The 14,857-nt window shown below is 44.2% G+C and overlaps 1 protein-coding gene across 4 annotated transcripts in view; it reads left to right on the top strand.

Annotated features, from left to right (window-relative positions):
• Nucleotides 1-14,857, top strand: part of LOC122633542 (flocculation protein FLO11-like) — a 66,351-nt gene that overhangs the window by 17,602 nt on the left and 33,892 nt on the right. The window contains exon 1 of one of the 4 annotated variants that reach the window (XM_043821524.1): nucleotides 2,200-3,395. The exons of the other annotated variants lie outside the window; for them this stretch is intronic. Within the exon in view, the coding sequence (XP_043677459.1) occupies nucleotides 3,316-3,395 (80 nt within the window). The 5' untranslated portion in view covers nucleotides 2,200-3,315. Of the gene's footprint in view, nucleotides 1-2,199; nucleotides 3,396-14,857 lie in introns of those variants that run through there. 4 annotated transcript variants of the gene reach the window in all.

The following is a 14,857-nucleotide window of genomic DNA, read 5'->3' on the forward strand; positions in this document are numbered from 1 at the left end:
GGTATCTCGCATATTCCACCTTCTCCTCTTCTTCATCCTAACGCCTCGGATATTTTTACCAAACATTTTTATTCTGTAATTCCTGTTTTATAACTCGACGCTTTCTTGTGCTCTCGGTGCGATCTCGACGAAGAGTTGAAACTTTATCGCACGGTTCTTCAATTTAACGCTAAACGTTGGAGAAGATTGCAGAATTAATTAGAAATTTCGTTAAGACTTTGAAGAACTTTTTTGTTTAAATGTTGTAACAAATGCAGCGTCGAGTAGTTGGAAGGAAGTATCGGGTGACTCGGAAATTCTGAAATTAGCGTCGCGCCGTTCTCATTACGATTTCGTCTCTTCTCGTGCGCTTAAAGCGCTCTCTCTCTCTCTCTCTCTCTCTCTCTCTCTCTCTCTCTCTCTCTCTCTCTCTGCCTTTCTCTACGTGCGTGTATACGTATTCATTGATTTTTTCGTTCTGGCTCTCTTCAGAGAGGTCGTCAACCTCGAGGCTCGTGCAGCAGCAGCAGCTGCTGTTGCTACTGCCACTAGATTCTTCAGCGTACTCCTGTTTATCGCTAGCTTGTCAATGAGCCGCGGTTAATGGTAACGTACGAAACGAGCGTAATTTATTTTCCTATCTCCGATTGAAACTTTTCTTCGTTGGACAGCATCCGAAGAGGTGGAGGAGACGGAGGAGGAGAAAGAGGAGGAGGAGGAGGAGGAGGAGGAAGAAGAAGAAGCTCGTGCACGTCGATGTTAATTGGCGTAGGACAAAGTGATCGACGGCTTATCGGCATGCTCGAATAGAGTTACGGACGTTGAACGATTCGCCAACTTGAAGATTTTAATCATCGAGACGCGTAGGAACGTTATTCGGCGCTGCGTGAAATCTATCACGTTTATCTATTCTTTCGCTCAAGTCGCTTTGTTCGACAAACGATGAAAAATCAACGTAAGATGTAGCTACGCGATACACGCTCGACAATATAATCAGCTCGTTCGATCATCGTTATTCAATCATTTACATTTTACGATATTCATCGACCGCGCGATCGAATATATGTAGGAATGTAGGATTTTTAAAACGATATTTAACCATTAATGGAACTTTGTCGTGCAGATACGTGCAAAAGATAAACTGTTACAAATCGTCATCGACATATGATCGCGTCGATCATTTATCGTTTCGAGCATGAACCTTGCCCTCCCTGATAATAGAGCATTTTTTTATGGAACGTAAGATAAACCGGGTGTTGCATTAAGATGGCTACTACGTACGTTCCGTTCTCGTCAACTACGAACCCTTCTCGAACTGTACAAGTAGCTAAGTTTGGTCTTATCGAAGATCGAACATTCTTATCGATTTGATTTGGATATTTTGATTTGGATATTTGGTACGACCGTAAATGAAGTTCTAATCGATGTGAAACGTGTGGCGCACGATTATGATCGCCGAACAATGTTGGGCGTGTCGATTGTCGTGTTAATTCGCTTTAGAAATAGACGCATTGTTTTTTGAATGAAACGAGACGCGTGTTCGTCGAGTACTTTGTGCCAGGGCGATGACGAAGAGAGGACCGATATAATAGTTCGTTCTTGCTTAGCTGTCGTTTTAGCGCACTTTATTACTCGCAGTTTTTGTTCTCTACGTATGCGTCTTCGTATCTGTGTCGGGATCATTATGCGCCGCTCTATAAACGGACTTAAATCATTATCGCTTTAGAAAAAATGAAAGATTACGAGGATGGAAAATTGACGGTCAAGGAGTATAACGATCCTTCGAGTATCGTTATCGAGTAGAGAGATGCTCGGAAGAGGAGCATCGATGCTAACGCACACCCACTTGCTTTCGACTTTCCCTTTTTCTCGTCGGCTCGACGGGAAAAGAAGGGTGTGTAAGCAAACGATCTCGTTGGTATAAGAGGGAAAGAGAGAGGGAGAGTAGATCACGGTCGAGTTGACGGCTAGACGAGGTACCCTTTGTCTCCGTTCAGCAGCTGTTAACAATTTTTGGTATACGACCGTCTGGCTTCAGCGACGTGTAAGAGCGAAAAAATTGGTGGCCAGAGCACCTAGTTGGAAGGTAGAAAGATGACGACGGCGACGATGGCGACGACGACGACGACGATGACGACGACGAAGAGGATGAGTGACTTTCACGCTTTTGCGCTTCGAACGAAGCTTTTGCGCGCTTATGAATAAGTATGAACGTGAAACGCGCGACGAGCGAGTTGGTTGCTGCCTTCTGTTAGATATATACATGTATAATCTGAAATCTCTCCGAGGTTGATGGCTCCTTGAGAGGGTGAAACGCTTGACGGAAAATCTTCAAGGCCTCCCTTTGTCTCCGTTACCGTCTCGTAGTTCGCCGTTTCTCGATTTCTTGCGCCACGATCTTTTCTCGTTTGCTGAATAATGTAAACGTTTCTGCTTTTCTTGCCGTCGTGTCTATGTACCTATGTACCTACCACGAACGTTCTACGTAGAAAGGACACTCGTGTAGATACGTGTTTGATTTTCGTATCGCTTTCCGGAAGGATTCGCATAAGTTATATTTTTAAGTACGCTTCAAGGGACTACGCAAAAATCAATTTCTATGACAGAAAATGAAATTTTGTCTCGGTAAATGCTCGACAATCGGTGGGAAATGCGTTATAGCGTTGTGGACGGTTTACTTTGTTTCTTTCTTTTTCTCTCCGCTACGATAGTAAAACGTTTTCTTAGCTGGGACGAACGCGTTTCGGGCCAAAACACGAGACAGCAACTTTCAAAGGAAGTTTGCTAGGTCCTCGTTTCGAGAGTTTGCTCGAGACTGAGTGCGCATGCGCGTCGACTGCCGCGCCGGTGGCTCGGAGAGTGGTGGGGGTAACCGAGCCGCCTTACCGTAGCGTGCGCGCCATCGTGTCAGTAGTCGCGCGTTCGTCGAACCGTCGGTGTCGTTGTTTTTTTCGTTCTTTTTCTCAAGTCTCGACGCGTTCGTAGTTTCGTCTTCTTCTTTCTCTTACACCTCGCGCATAAACGGAGAGTCGTATTCTTCGAAGCGTTTTTTTCTAAACCGATAGTCAGATTATTTCTGAACAATGTTTCGTCGAGACAATTTTTTGGAGAAAATTTGAGATCGTTAAGATGTTCCTCGTGAAGTCGAGACGACGACGAGAACGACAACGACAACGACAACGACAACGACAACGACAACGACAACACGTGACTAGTAACCGGCGATCGAAGGACGTTAAAGCGTCGCGTGTTGTGCCATCGAGTGAATATCTGTTATAATAAGGGAGAATCGAGTGAAATCAGTGACCCGTGTCCGTGTGGCGTTTCTGACTTCTCATGGTCTTCGAGAATATCGAGATGCGGAACCCAGGGTTCCTTCTGGAGGACGCCAGACATGGATATATTCAATATATTAGGTTAGGAAACGTTTCTCTACTATTTTTCTATAGTTCATGTGTGTGTGTGTGTGTGTATGTGTGTAGGCGCGTACAAGTGCGTATAATGTATAAGCGCGTACGATTTCTCAGAATTACGTATATGCGTATATACACATGTATATGTTTATCTACTTGTATAGAGGTACAGAGGGTGAGTCAATGACTTTTTTGAAACGTCCTTTTTATTTATCAACTCTCAAATGACTCGTCCTGTGTACCTGTTAAAGAAAACAAATTATATAGCTACGTTTCTCCTCGCTCGAAATGAATCGAGTATCGAGTTTACCCACCGAGCGAGTTTATCTGATCCGGATTTCCTCCTTCGTCGACGGACGTCCTCGCTTCGCAATATAATATTTATTGTTCGCGCTATTTTTTCTGGAATAGTCTAATTTTTCAATGGACGAATCCTCGTTACGCGATACGAGCGTATATCATGCGAGAGAGGTAACTCTGTGTATACGATACTTGGTGTACATTCGCGTGATAGACGTGGAACGTTATTGGACACGTAATAGACACGCACGAGCGTGTAAATCCTAGCTATCCGGAGGAAAATCGTTTTCTGAACGAGTAGCAGCTGCGTGCGAAAAGGCTTTTTCACCGATGGAAAGGCCATTTTCCCTTCTCTCTCTCTCTCTCTCGCACCGATATTAGACGTCGGTATGACGTGGGTCGTTTGGTGCATCGCAGACGTAGCGTCGTCGTCTCCCTTCCAGACGAGCCTCTTTGAAATATACATCGGCTTCGACACCGCTCGAGACTTCTATCGCGTTCGTTTCTTCGACCTAATTGAACAAGTGTTCGACGAAGCGTACGAAGAAATTCATTCGTTGCTCTTTTCTTCGCCGTGTTAATATTTACCTCGTTTTTTCTTTTTTTTTTTTTATTTCTTTTTACGTCGCCGTATAAACATTAATTATGTAATCGTACAATCTAATCAATTACAACGTACACGATCGTTATTTTTCACAAAGTCAACTGGCTCGAGAGAGAAGAAACAGCTGCGTTCTTTGTCATCGTTGGACTTGATTCGCGTATACCCCAATGTTATTTTTCAAGATGGAAGACCACCGAGGGAAGTCTACTCGACGTGACCTTTAAATTTTTTCAGGAGCCAGCCTCCGACTGACCTCGTCGCGCTATCGCAGCTCGTGCCGTTTATTTATTTATTTATTTATTTTTTATTTATTTATTTATTTTGTTTTGCTACTCTTCTCTCTCACGGGCCGTTCCAGCGTAGACGACGAGTATCGACGATTTACGGCTTTGCGCGGAAAGAAGAAGGAAAGAAAAAAAAAAAATGGAACCTCGGGAAAGAAGAGATTCTTTTTTTTACATTCTGCGTACGTACGATCGTAAAGAGCGTCGTACAAGTTGACATTTTTTTCTTCGGTCAACCGGGGGAGCGTTCCTTTTTTTCCAGCAACGGGCAGAAGAGCCTTGGCATTTGAAAGTCGTAACCTTTAGCGAGCTATTTTGTAAGCGTGTCGTACTCGCTGACGCTCGAGAACGTTACGATGGCCCGAAGACGTGCTCGTTTCAAATTAATCGATTATAACTTAAGCATCTATCAATTAATACCGGTGAATTTATCGATCCCGTTCTAGGCAATACGGTAGATTCGTCCTTCGGTATTCTATAGCAAACGTTCCGTTGCTTGGAAACGAGAGTCACAACACGAACGCGGTGCTGGAGTCTAGAGTGACGTAGGCGATTAGAACGATCGTCTGCATTTTTGTAACCGAGGCGAGCATAAACTTTGTTCTCTTACCTCCTTAAAACTCGCTCGCGTCTTTAATCATCTTTAATCGCGAGAAAAAGAAAAACGTTCTCGCGAGTTTCGAACTAATTTTCCTACTTACGATTCGTAGCAACGCTCGAAAAAAGAAGGACGAAATTTTCCCAATGGCGAACGTAATCGAGGAAAGTTTTCTTTATTACTACTCTGCCGCGGAATAACCGTACTTTTCTCTGCTGCAATAGTTTACAACGCACAAGCAACGATGAAATAACTTCCTGGTACTAGCCAGGTTGCTAACCCAACGACGACAAAAGACGGATCGATATGATGCCATCAACTCGGAATTCTAGCCTATAAAGTTTTTGCCGGTAGCGCTAACTTTTCAACCGATTCTCGGCGTTTTCACGTAACCACCGTCGTCCGAGTGTTGCGCGTTCGTCGATGCAACGGCCTGCACGAGAGAAAGAAAAGCGCTTACTCGCATAATTTGAAAACCCTCGTTCTCATCCTGCACCGATTTGCATTCCGTTATCTCACGTTTCTACGATCGTCCGAGGACGCGTGTTGTCTTCTATCGTCGTTGTTCGCCGTGGCTCGACGATAACGATTCTTTTACGATCGAACGATCGGCACGAATCTTTCGTCATTTTTTTGTTCCTCTTCCTCGTTTTTCTTTTTTCAATATAATTCCTTAATTTTGCGTTCTATGAGTCAGTGTTTGTAATTTAAAAAAAGAAATCGTCGAGGAGACTTCATTGACACGTTTCGAAGTATATATGAGAGATCGATGAATGAAATTTATTTTAGCGAGGATGAACGCATCCGCAAAGGATTTAGCCGAAGGAGCGAGCGATGTTCATCGAGAGAGCGTATCTTGTACGTACGCGTCAAGGGGCGTATTATCACGTTACGTACACGTGAGATGGAAATTCATATGCTTCGATCGTCGAACGACCGTCGTACGAATAGAATACACGATAGAACGAATAGAAGGAACGTTTGCATAGGTACATACCAGATTTACGAGACTCTAATGATAGACTAAACAAATAAGGATCGATAGATCGATGCTCCTAGATAAAGCACGAGAGAACAAGATCGCTTTGTTCGCGCGTCTTCCCTGCCTCTCTCTCTCTCTCTCTCTTTTTTCTTCTCTTTAGTGTCATCTTCGTCTTACGCATCGGAAGCTCTCGGAAGACTCATCGTTTCACTACGTCATGCAGCTTAGAACGTATGTACTCGAAGGAGCGCTCGGACGATCGTGCAATAGCCTTGAAAGTAATTCTCTCGATTTGTAACAGCCAAACGAGTACTCGAGATCGGACAACATCGATATTTTTTTACTTTCTTTCTTTTTGCCTCCGAAGAGATTACGAGAGCGATAAGTGGACATGTGAATTGATGTCCTCGTTTCTTTGGGGAGAAATTGAATTTTTATGTTCTTCGACACATCCATCTCCCTCTCTCTCTCTCTCTCTCTCTTATTTATTTTTATCGCATACCAGGCAATCATTCTTTTTCTCTCTTTTCCGAGTTCTGTTTCTCTGTTTGTAACTTTTTGTCGAACGATCTTATCGATTTACTCGATCGCTCTTTTGCAACATTGTCAAGAGGATAGTGGAGGTACAATCTATTTCTCTCTCTCTCTCTCTCTCTCTCTCTCTCTCTCGCACACGCTCTTTCCTTCTCTCTGGTCCACGGGACGACGAAGGATGTTGAGAAAATCGTCTCGGATTCGTCGTTTTTACACGGGCGGAGAGGAGAACAGGTACCAACAAACTAAGGGACATCTGTCGCTCGCTCGTCTTTCTTTGGACGGATTCAAGTGGAACGACGGCGCGTCTCGTCTCAACGAAGAACGAGGAACCGGTTCGGTTCAGCTGGTTTTCCAGGAGATAAAACTCCTGGCTCGGAGCACGTGTTCCTCTTGTGGATGGCAGCAACGCGTTTCAGTTCTTTGTCGTTCTGCCCATCTGGCTAAAGATTTTTCTACTCTTCTTTCTCTTTCTCTACATCTGCTTCTTCCGGTCTCTCTCTCTCTCTCTCTCTCTCTCTTTCTCTCTCACGATCTTTTGCTTTCCTCTGATGACTTTTTAAAAAAGCGTCTCTATTCGATCATGTGTTTGTTTATATCGATGCAGTAGTCAGTCGAGAGATCTTCTTTCGTTACAACCGTCTTCGCTATTATTCCTAGGACACTCGTAAATCATTTCGAAACTTTTACTTTTAATCCGAAAAGATATCTTCTCACGGAGAGAAGAAGACAGTTCGGCCGCGTACAGTTTACAACTCCTCGGCTTTCTCCCGGCGAACCAGGAAGGAAACGCGATCGACGAGATCGAGAATAGTCTTGGAGAGAAAGAAAAGAATCTCAATGGCGCGTTAGCCGAACAAAACGAAAGTCCGTTCGTGCATCCGTTTGTCGTTTGCTCCGAATGTGCGACGACTCTCGACGATGTACGGTCGTTACGAGGATAATTAGATAATTAATCGATTCGTTCGATCGACTCGGTAATTTCAAATTTATTTTCTTACTTTTTTTTTTTTTCTACGAGTTTCAACGTTTCTCACGTGTATCTACAATCCGTGTTGTACGCGCGCGTGTCCGTGCGTTTTGCATCTTTCTTTGTATGAAAACCGGCTGGCGTATATCTCGAAGCACGAAAACTAGTAATAGTGATCACGAAAGAGGCGCGTGAGCGTGAGAAGTCGTCGTTACGCGGATATCTCGTGACGCCGAACGATTCTTCTCCTTCGGAGTTCACGACGCCACTTTCCTTAGATCCTTTTATTGGAGATGAATGATGAAGGCGAAGGGACGAAACGCGCTTTACAAAGTTCACCTTGCCTTTTCATTACGAACTCATCACCGCGATTCTTATTCAAATTCTCGTAGTTAAAAGCTTGCTTGCAAAGTACGAAATAAATATTTAAAAGATGACGAGGAGATTCTCGAAGAAATCGACGTGGCCGATGAAATCGAGAAGGAACGCGTTCGACCTTATCGAAACCGGCTCGAGAAAAGGAGAGAGAGGTGTCAAGGTGATGCTCGAAGGTCAGTCACCACTCGATATTAGACTATAATTGGGAGATTAAGAAGCACGCCGTGTTAAATCGATTATTCTTCGGTATCGACGCTTTGCATGCCGCGATCGTTTAATCATTAGCAGAACGCAGAGGTACTGTGACGAAAACGGAGCCGAACATTTGTCATCGTTACGCGTTCATTAGTATCGATTTGCCACGTACACCTGGTCACCTTATTCTCCTTTTCCCGTTCGTTTAAAAAATCCGTTCTTTATTTTTTATAACGAGACGTAGTTTCATTAATTAATTCGACCGTACGAAATAAAATGGTTGCTCTACCTGTTGCTCTCTCTCTCTCTCTCTCTCTACTCGAGTAGGCTGGGAATATAAATGAAAAATATATGATCGATGCCGCGAGCTGAATCATTTACGAGCGATTACTTAAATCACTGGAAAATACGCAGGGTGTGTGCAAACGTTACGGCAACTCTAGACCATACTCGGTCTGTCCGCCTATGGCAAATATATACGTACCTAGGTAGGTACGGTCTAACGTTCGCCTGACGTTCGCTCGTAATTTCTTCGTTCGTGCGCGGGTCTAACGGTTTAATTATTCCTACAACGTATCGTAATTTACGAACGTTTGCTAGGCCGGTTTACGTTAGTCTCATCTCGTACGATGTTTTCTCGCGATTCTCTCTTGGCAAAGTTTCCCGAGAAAAAGTTGACGTTTTTCTCTAAATTCGCATTAATTCCCGTTAATTCGTATTAATGAATTTAGACGAGAGAGACGACCTGCGTCGCGAGGACGTCCAATTAAAAACGACCTCGTAAAGTCGGCGTTGTTTGCTCGTCATTATCGTCGACGAACAGAAACGCGAAATTGCGCGATGCGCTTATTCGACTGGTCACAATCGAGCAGTCCGTGCAACTTCCGGCTCGCAACTCGACCGATCTGCCGGAAACTCGTGTCGATTGCATCCGTGGACGCGGAGCGTTACGCCGTGCATCGTTTTGATTAAATCGACGAAAAGGAAACGAGCCATCGAACGTCGTTTGTTTTCTTCTCTCCCTCCCCACCCTCCCCGTTTTTTTTTCCCCGAAGAGAATAGAATGCGGTACCGAAAAGGCTGCGCGTCGAGTCGTGAAAGTAGACGTATTAATAATGCATAGGGTAAACACCGATGGCACTTTTATTCAACAACTTTTTCTCGAGGAACATACGCATTCTTTGTTCTACACGGCCAAGAGACACCTGTCCGTCTTTCTCGATGGGACGCGAGAAAAAACTTTGCAAATATTTTCAATCGCCATTAAAAAAATATTTCAAATGCGAGACTCGAACGACGACACCGCAGAGATAGGTACATAGAAACGCGAGCTCGAATTCACTTAGGCGTTTCCTCGATATTTATTACCAACGTCGTACTTTGCTTCTCGTATTTCGTGAAGGAAAAACGGCTTTCTCGCACGCGGCCGCTGTCTCCTGTGTCTCTAAGCGCGTGTTCCGTAAGTCACGCGTGAATCATCAAGGTTAATTCGAGAGAGCCCGCGGATATATTCTACGTTTCAACGGATATCCACGTACCTCGCATAGGCACATGGTTTACGCGTTCTCTGGTTTGAGACGCTTGTAGGTATACGTAGAGTGCAGATAACTACGTGGAACAAACGAGGCGAGATGAACACCTTCGAAAAGGAAAACGACGCTTTTCCATCGATGTGTGACTGCCCGCTTAGACTATTTTTAGCGCGGTTAGACGTACTTGCTTTCAGCTAGCGAGCACCAGCGTCAACAGCCCGAGTATATACCGTGCGAAATGAGAAAGGATCTTCGAGAACGTTCACGGTTCGACGCGGACACGATTTTCTTCTCGCCGCGAAAAGAAAAGACGGAGACCGCCGACTCTCTTTATTTTCTTGTAGTTTTATTATCGCATTCGTCATATCGCGTCCAAAGAGTTCTCCTCGTTTTCCTTCGTGGTGACGATGATGGGTCGTTATTGAGCAAGTTAGGACCGTCTCATTTTCGCGAAAGGTCTCTCGAGTAACGTGAGAATCTACGATGTCGCTGTGAAAAGGCACGGAGATGAAAAGAAAGAGAAAAGGTCGGAGTCATAAATATATCCTTACGAAGAAAGTTCGCGCGGAAAGAGAATACGAGCCCTCCTAGTCGTCGTCGTCGTCGAGAGAGTCGATCTTCTTAGTTTCGTGTCTCGCAAGATCGACCGTGGCGAAAAGTTAGCACTAAGAAGCAGAAAGGCGTTTCCGGTATCCCGGCTTCATTTCCTCTCACCGTTTCTCTTTTAACTGGCACGAGATCGAACACTTTCGTCGATTTCGAGGAATCTTAGGATCGAATTATGCCGTCTAAGACGTCTAGACGAATAAAAAGAGAGTAATATGTAAATTTCTGTGCAGTAGAAAGTACAAGTAATGCCTGCCGATGATAGTACAATACCTTTCTTATTTTTTACATACGCACGTAACGTTTCATCGTTATCGTTTCATGCGAAAAAAGAACATTAATTAACGTATTAAAAAAAAAACCTACGTAGCATAGATCGAATCCTTCGTCGTCGTCGTCGTCGTCGTCGTCGTCGTCGTCGCACTTATTAATTACACATCGTTCAGCGTCGACGAGCGTAACGTAAACAAAGTTTCGAGACGTCGAGGAGGAGAGTATCGATAAATTAGAGGAGAGATATCTCATCTCCCGCACTTATCGCGTTAGCGAGCGGTGCTCGCTTTAAGCATCGCCATTTTCCCTTCTTCCTCGTCTTCCTCGTCTTCTTCGTGGTTCTCGTATAAACGAAGATAGAAGCGCAATACAGCTGCGCGCGCGCACACACACGCGCGCCGAAAGACTTGGACATTAATGTTTCTGGAACGCGGATATACGTACACGCGTTTGAACTCACGGAACCCACCGGTTTTCTTATCTTCCTTCTAGAGTCGATACCGAGTTAATGACCGTTGTCCGTGCGCGAATTCATTCTCTCTCTCTCTCTCCCTCTCTCTCTCTCTCTCTCTCTCCTCAGATTCAGCAGCGGACAATAACCCCCAGCTCGATAAGCAATATGGCCTCTTATCCTTTCTTCTTTCTGCGTCCCGTCAACGTTACGATCGATCGATCGATCGATCGATCGATCGAAAACGATCCAAGCTAAAAATTTCTTTCCCTCTTAATTTCACGATGGATTCGGGTTATACGGCCCGTCCTGTAGGTTGTATATGTATGGAGGGATAAAGAGAGACGATCGTTATTATCATTGTTACGGTTGCACGCACGAGAAGAGATGGGAATCGCCATGACAAAAGCGTCTCTGGGTGGTACCGGTACGTGACACACTTTACGAGATTATGCTCGTCTCCCTTGTAAAATTTCCAAGACGAAAGTTCGTTTCTTGCATATCGTTGTGGCATTTAACGCGTATATTTTGTTTAACTCGAAAGAAAAAAGAAAGACAAAGAAAGGGAAAGACAAGAAACATCGAGATGACGAAACGATAGCTGTGTTCTTTCTGGTCGAGTTCCGTGTTGTGAAAGTCATGAAGTTTTATTATCGCGCATGTCACGGGTTAATCAGTCCCATCGATGGTAATTACAGTTACGAGGAAAAAGTAAGAGAGAACGAGAGAGAGCGGGTATTTTACCCAAGGGGTGCGATAAAGTGGTGACATGCGTAAAACGCGTGCGTTTATTAGTATACGCGTTCACGCGATCGAGACTAGCACGTGCGTTAAATTTGCCGTAAAGTTACTTTTTTTCCTATCCAAACGTCAGGAGTTTATTCGCGTTTATTCTTGCTTATTTTTCTTTGCCTCGTAGTATAACGTAGTACAATTTGATAGATACTTGGCATGTTCCGACAAAAGCTATCTTTAACGCGTCTCTATACAGTTTTTTTTTCTTTTTTCTTTTTCTACCTCTCTTCTTTTTCTTTTTTTCTGTTTTTTTTTCCTGTTTCTTTTTCCTGTTTTTTTCTCTTCTTTTTTTCTTTCTTTTTTTTTTTTGATCGAACGAATCTTCGAAAGTCGAAATATGCGTATACGTGTGTTTACTTATGCGTAGATCTGTCGCGTGTTATGTCGAATGACGTCATCCCCGACAGAATCATCGCATATTCGTCGTGTTCGAGGGTAGAAGGAGATTTTGATTGGTCGGTCACGTTCGTTCGGATTTTATGGACTCTTAACGGAGATGGGCACTTTGCGAGGAGGCCGGGTCAGTCCTATCTTCTTTTTCTTTCTTTCTTCTCTTCCTTTATCCCAACGACGATCCGGCATATTCGGCGCCAGTCCAATTTGCGAGCGCTGACCGCGATAAACATTTTTTTTACCTTTTTCCCCCCACCCCTTCCTCCCTCTTATCCTTTTTCTTCGCCTTGTCTCAACGGATTGGGATCGTTCGCCGTGGTCGACTCTCTTAAACCCATGAATAATAAAACACGAATAATGAAAGAAGCAGGAGAAGAAAAAAAAGCAGGCTGGATTTGATCAGATCCGCGAAAAAAAAAATCCGTTCCCTTGTCTTATTTCATTGAGAAAATGAAGATTTAATTCGTTGGAATATTTCGAAGAAGTTAACGCTTGAAATGTTTGAAATCGATTTAAGAAGGCAAGATTTATCGTCCGACTGCGCAACAATCCACAAGAGATATAACTCACAATCAGACGATTTCCGATAGCGAGATCGGCAACCTCGACTTCTCCTCTATCTGTCTTTCTCCTCCTCTCCCTCTCTCTTTCTCTCTTTCTTGCAATAAAAGTAACACATTTGTCCCAGTTAGGAACAAGAAAACGTTTCTTTACGAGCATCATTCGCGAGCAAACTCTCTCTCTCTCTCTCTCTCTCTCTCTCTCTCTCTCTCTCTCTCTCTCTCACACACACAGGTCTCGCGCAGCAGTGCGCCTGATTTTAACCTGCGGAAACATGCGAGGCAAGCATTACACGGTGTGCACCGGTGTAAAGCGAGTTATGCTTATTGTCGTATGTGCGATCTTAATTGAAAGTCCATCTTTCTTTATCTCTCTCGTACGTGTACTTGTAAAGCGCAGCGTCTCTCCGAAGAAAAGAGTTAACGGAATAGAATCATCGTTTTATCGATGGTCGTTATGTCATCGTTTTTATGAGGACTCGAAGAGTCTACGAGAGAAGGGAAAGGAAGAGAGGAAACACGTGTCGCGTCGTTGAAAGACACGTTTCTTTTCTTAGAGAGTTGTTTAGAAGTCGAGAGAGAGAGAGAGAAAAGTGCAATATCAAAGTTTTACGCGTTCAATGATAATGTCTCTTCTCGGATAAGTGCACTTTCGTGCACTCGTTATCCGTGGACACGTTAGAGAGGGAGAGGGAGAGGGAGAGAGAGAGTTTCTTCTCTCGTCTAAACTCCGCCTTTTCTCTTTCTCTGTCTATACACAATTTCGAGGGAGTTCTGACGCGTGTTAATCTAAATTTAAACGGGATTTATACGACGGTTTTCGCGTTTCGTGGCTCGCATCGTTGACGCGTATTATCTTTGAAGATAGAGAAAGAGAGGAAGAGAGAGAGAGAGAAAGAGAGAGAGAGAGAGAGAGAGATCCATTTATCTCGTTCTTGAATCTACACGTAGAGAAAATTAGAGAACGATCTCGACATTGTCGGGTTTTATTCCACCGGTAGAGGCAACACTTTCTTTTTAACCAAAATTTGTTTCTTTTCCCGTCGCTTTTTCCTTTGTAAATGTTGTAAACGCATGTAATAACAAGAAGAACCGTCGGTCCCACCGCGCGCTAATAATACGGCCGAGCGATGCCAGCGAACGTGTTCGCTTGAATGCGCCCACGCATCGTCGTTTCGTTTCTAGCTTAAATCCCAGGATGATTTTAGTATCCCGACGGTTCTCGGTCTAATCGCACGCGTACGAGACGCGCGATATCGCCTCTAAATCGTCCTCTTCTCTCTATCTCGACTACGACTCCGATTCCCTTCGAGTGTAACGACGCGCACACACCCACGGAGGCACAATAGGAGATGAAATTTTTCACGTCAATCCGAATCATAATTTATATCATCTCTCGCGACGCGTTATTCTTCTCCCTGCGTAGATAACGATAACGATAACGATAACGAATATCTTCGATCGTTTTGTCCTCCTTAATTCTCGATATACGATCGTAAACGTACTTTTCTTGGTCTACCTCTCGCACCTTTTATTTCCCACTCGACGGAGTCTCGGGTAGACCTCGGGGAGATATTTCCGAAAGAAGAAAGGAAAGAAGATTTGAGAAAGGAAGAGAGGAGAGAGATTTTGGCGGATATATAGGGCAATCTTTTTCGAGCTCGCCATTACGGAGAAACCTGCGGAAGATACCCCTGCAGCATCGAAAGCAGGGGTCCCAGCTATTTGCCTGAACGGCTACGTGGACAGGTAGGAATCCCTTTGTGCGCTGGACGGACAAGAAGGAGATTCGAGAAACTGCTACTCCTCTCTTTGCCCGTTAAATCCTTTTCAACGTTTCTCGGTGCGCGTTCGTCTCCTCAATGGCGAGTCCTTACAAGGACATCTGCTTGGGAAGAAAGAGAAGAGAGAAGAAAATTTTCTTTACGTATTCTCTCGACGGATGTTGCCGCGTACGTAGAAGTGCATACGCTGAATCCAAAGCGACTCGTTAGAAACGTTTCTAAGGTC

The sequence above is a fragment of the Vespula pensylvanica genome, chromosome 12 (assembly GCF_014466175.1).
Source record: "Vespula pensylvanica isolate Volc-1 chromosome 12, ASM1446617v1, whole genome shotgun sequence".
NCBI classification, from domain to species: Eukaryota; Metazoa; Arthropoda; class Insecta; order Hymenoptera; family Vespidae; genus Vespula; species Vespula pensylvanica.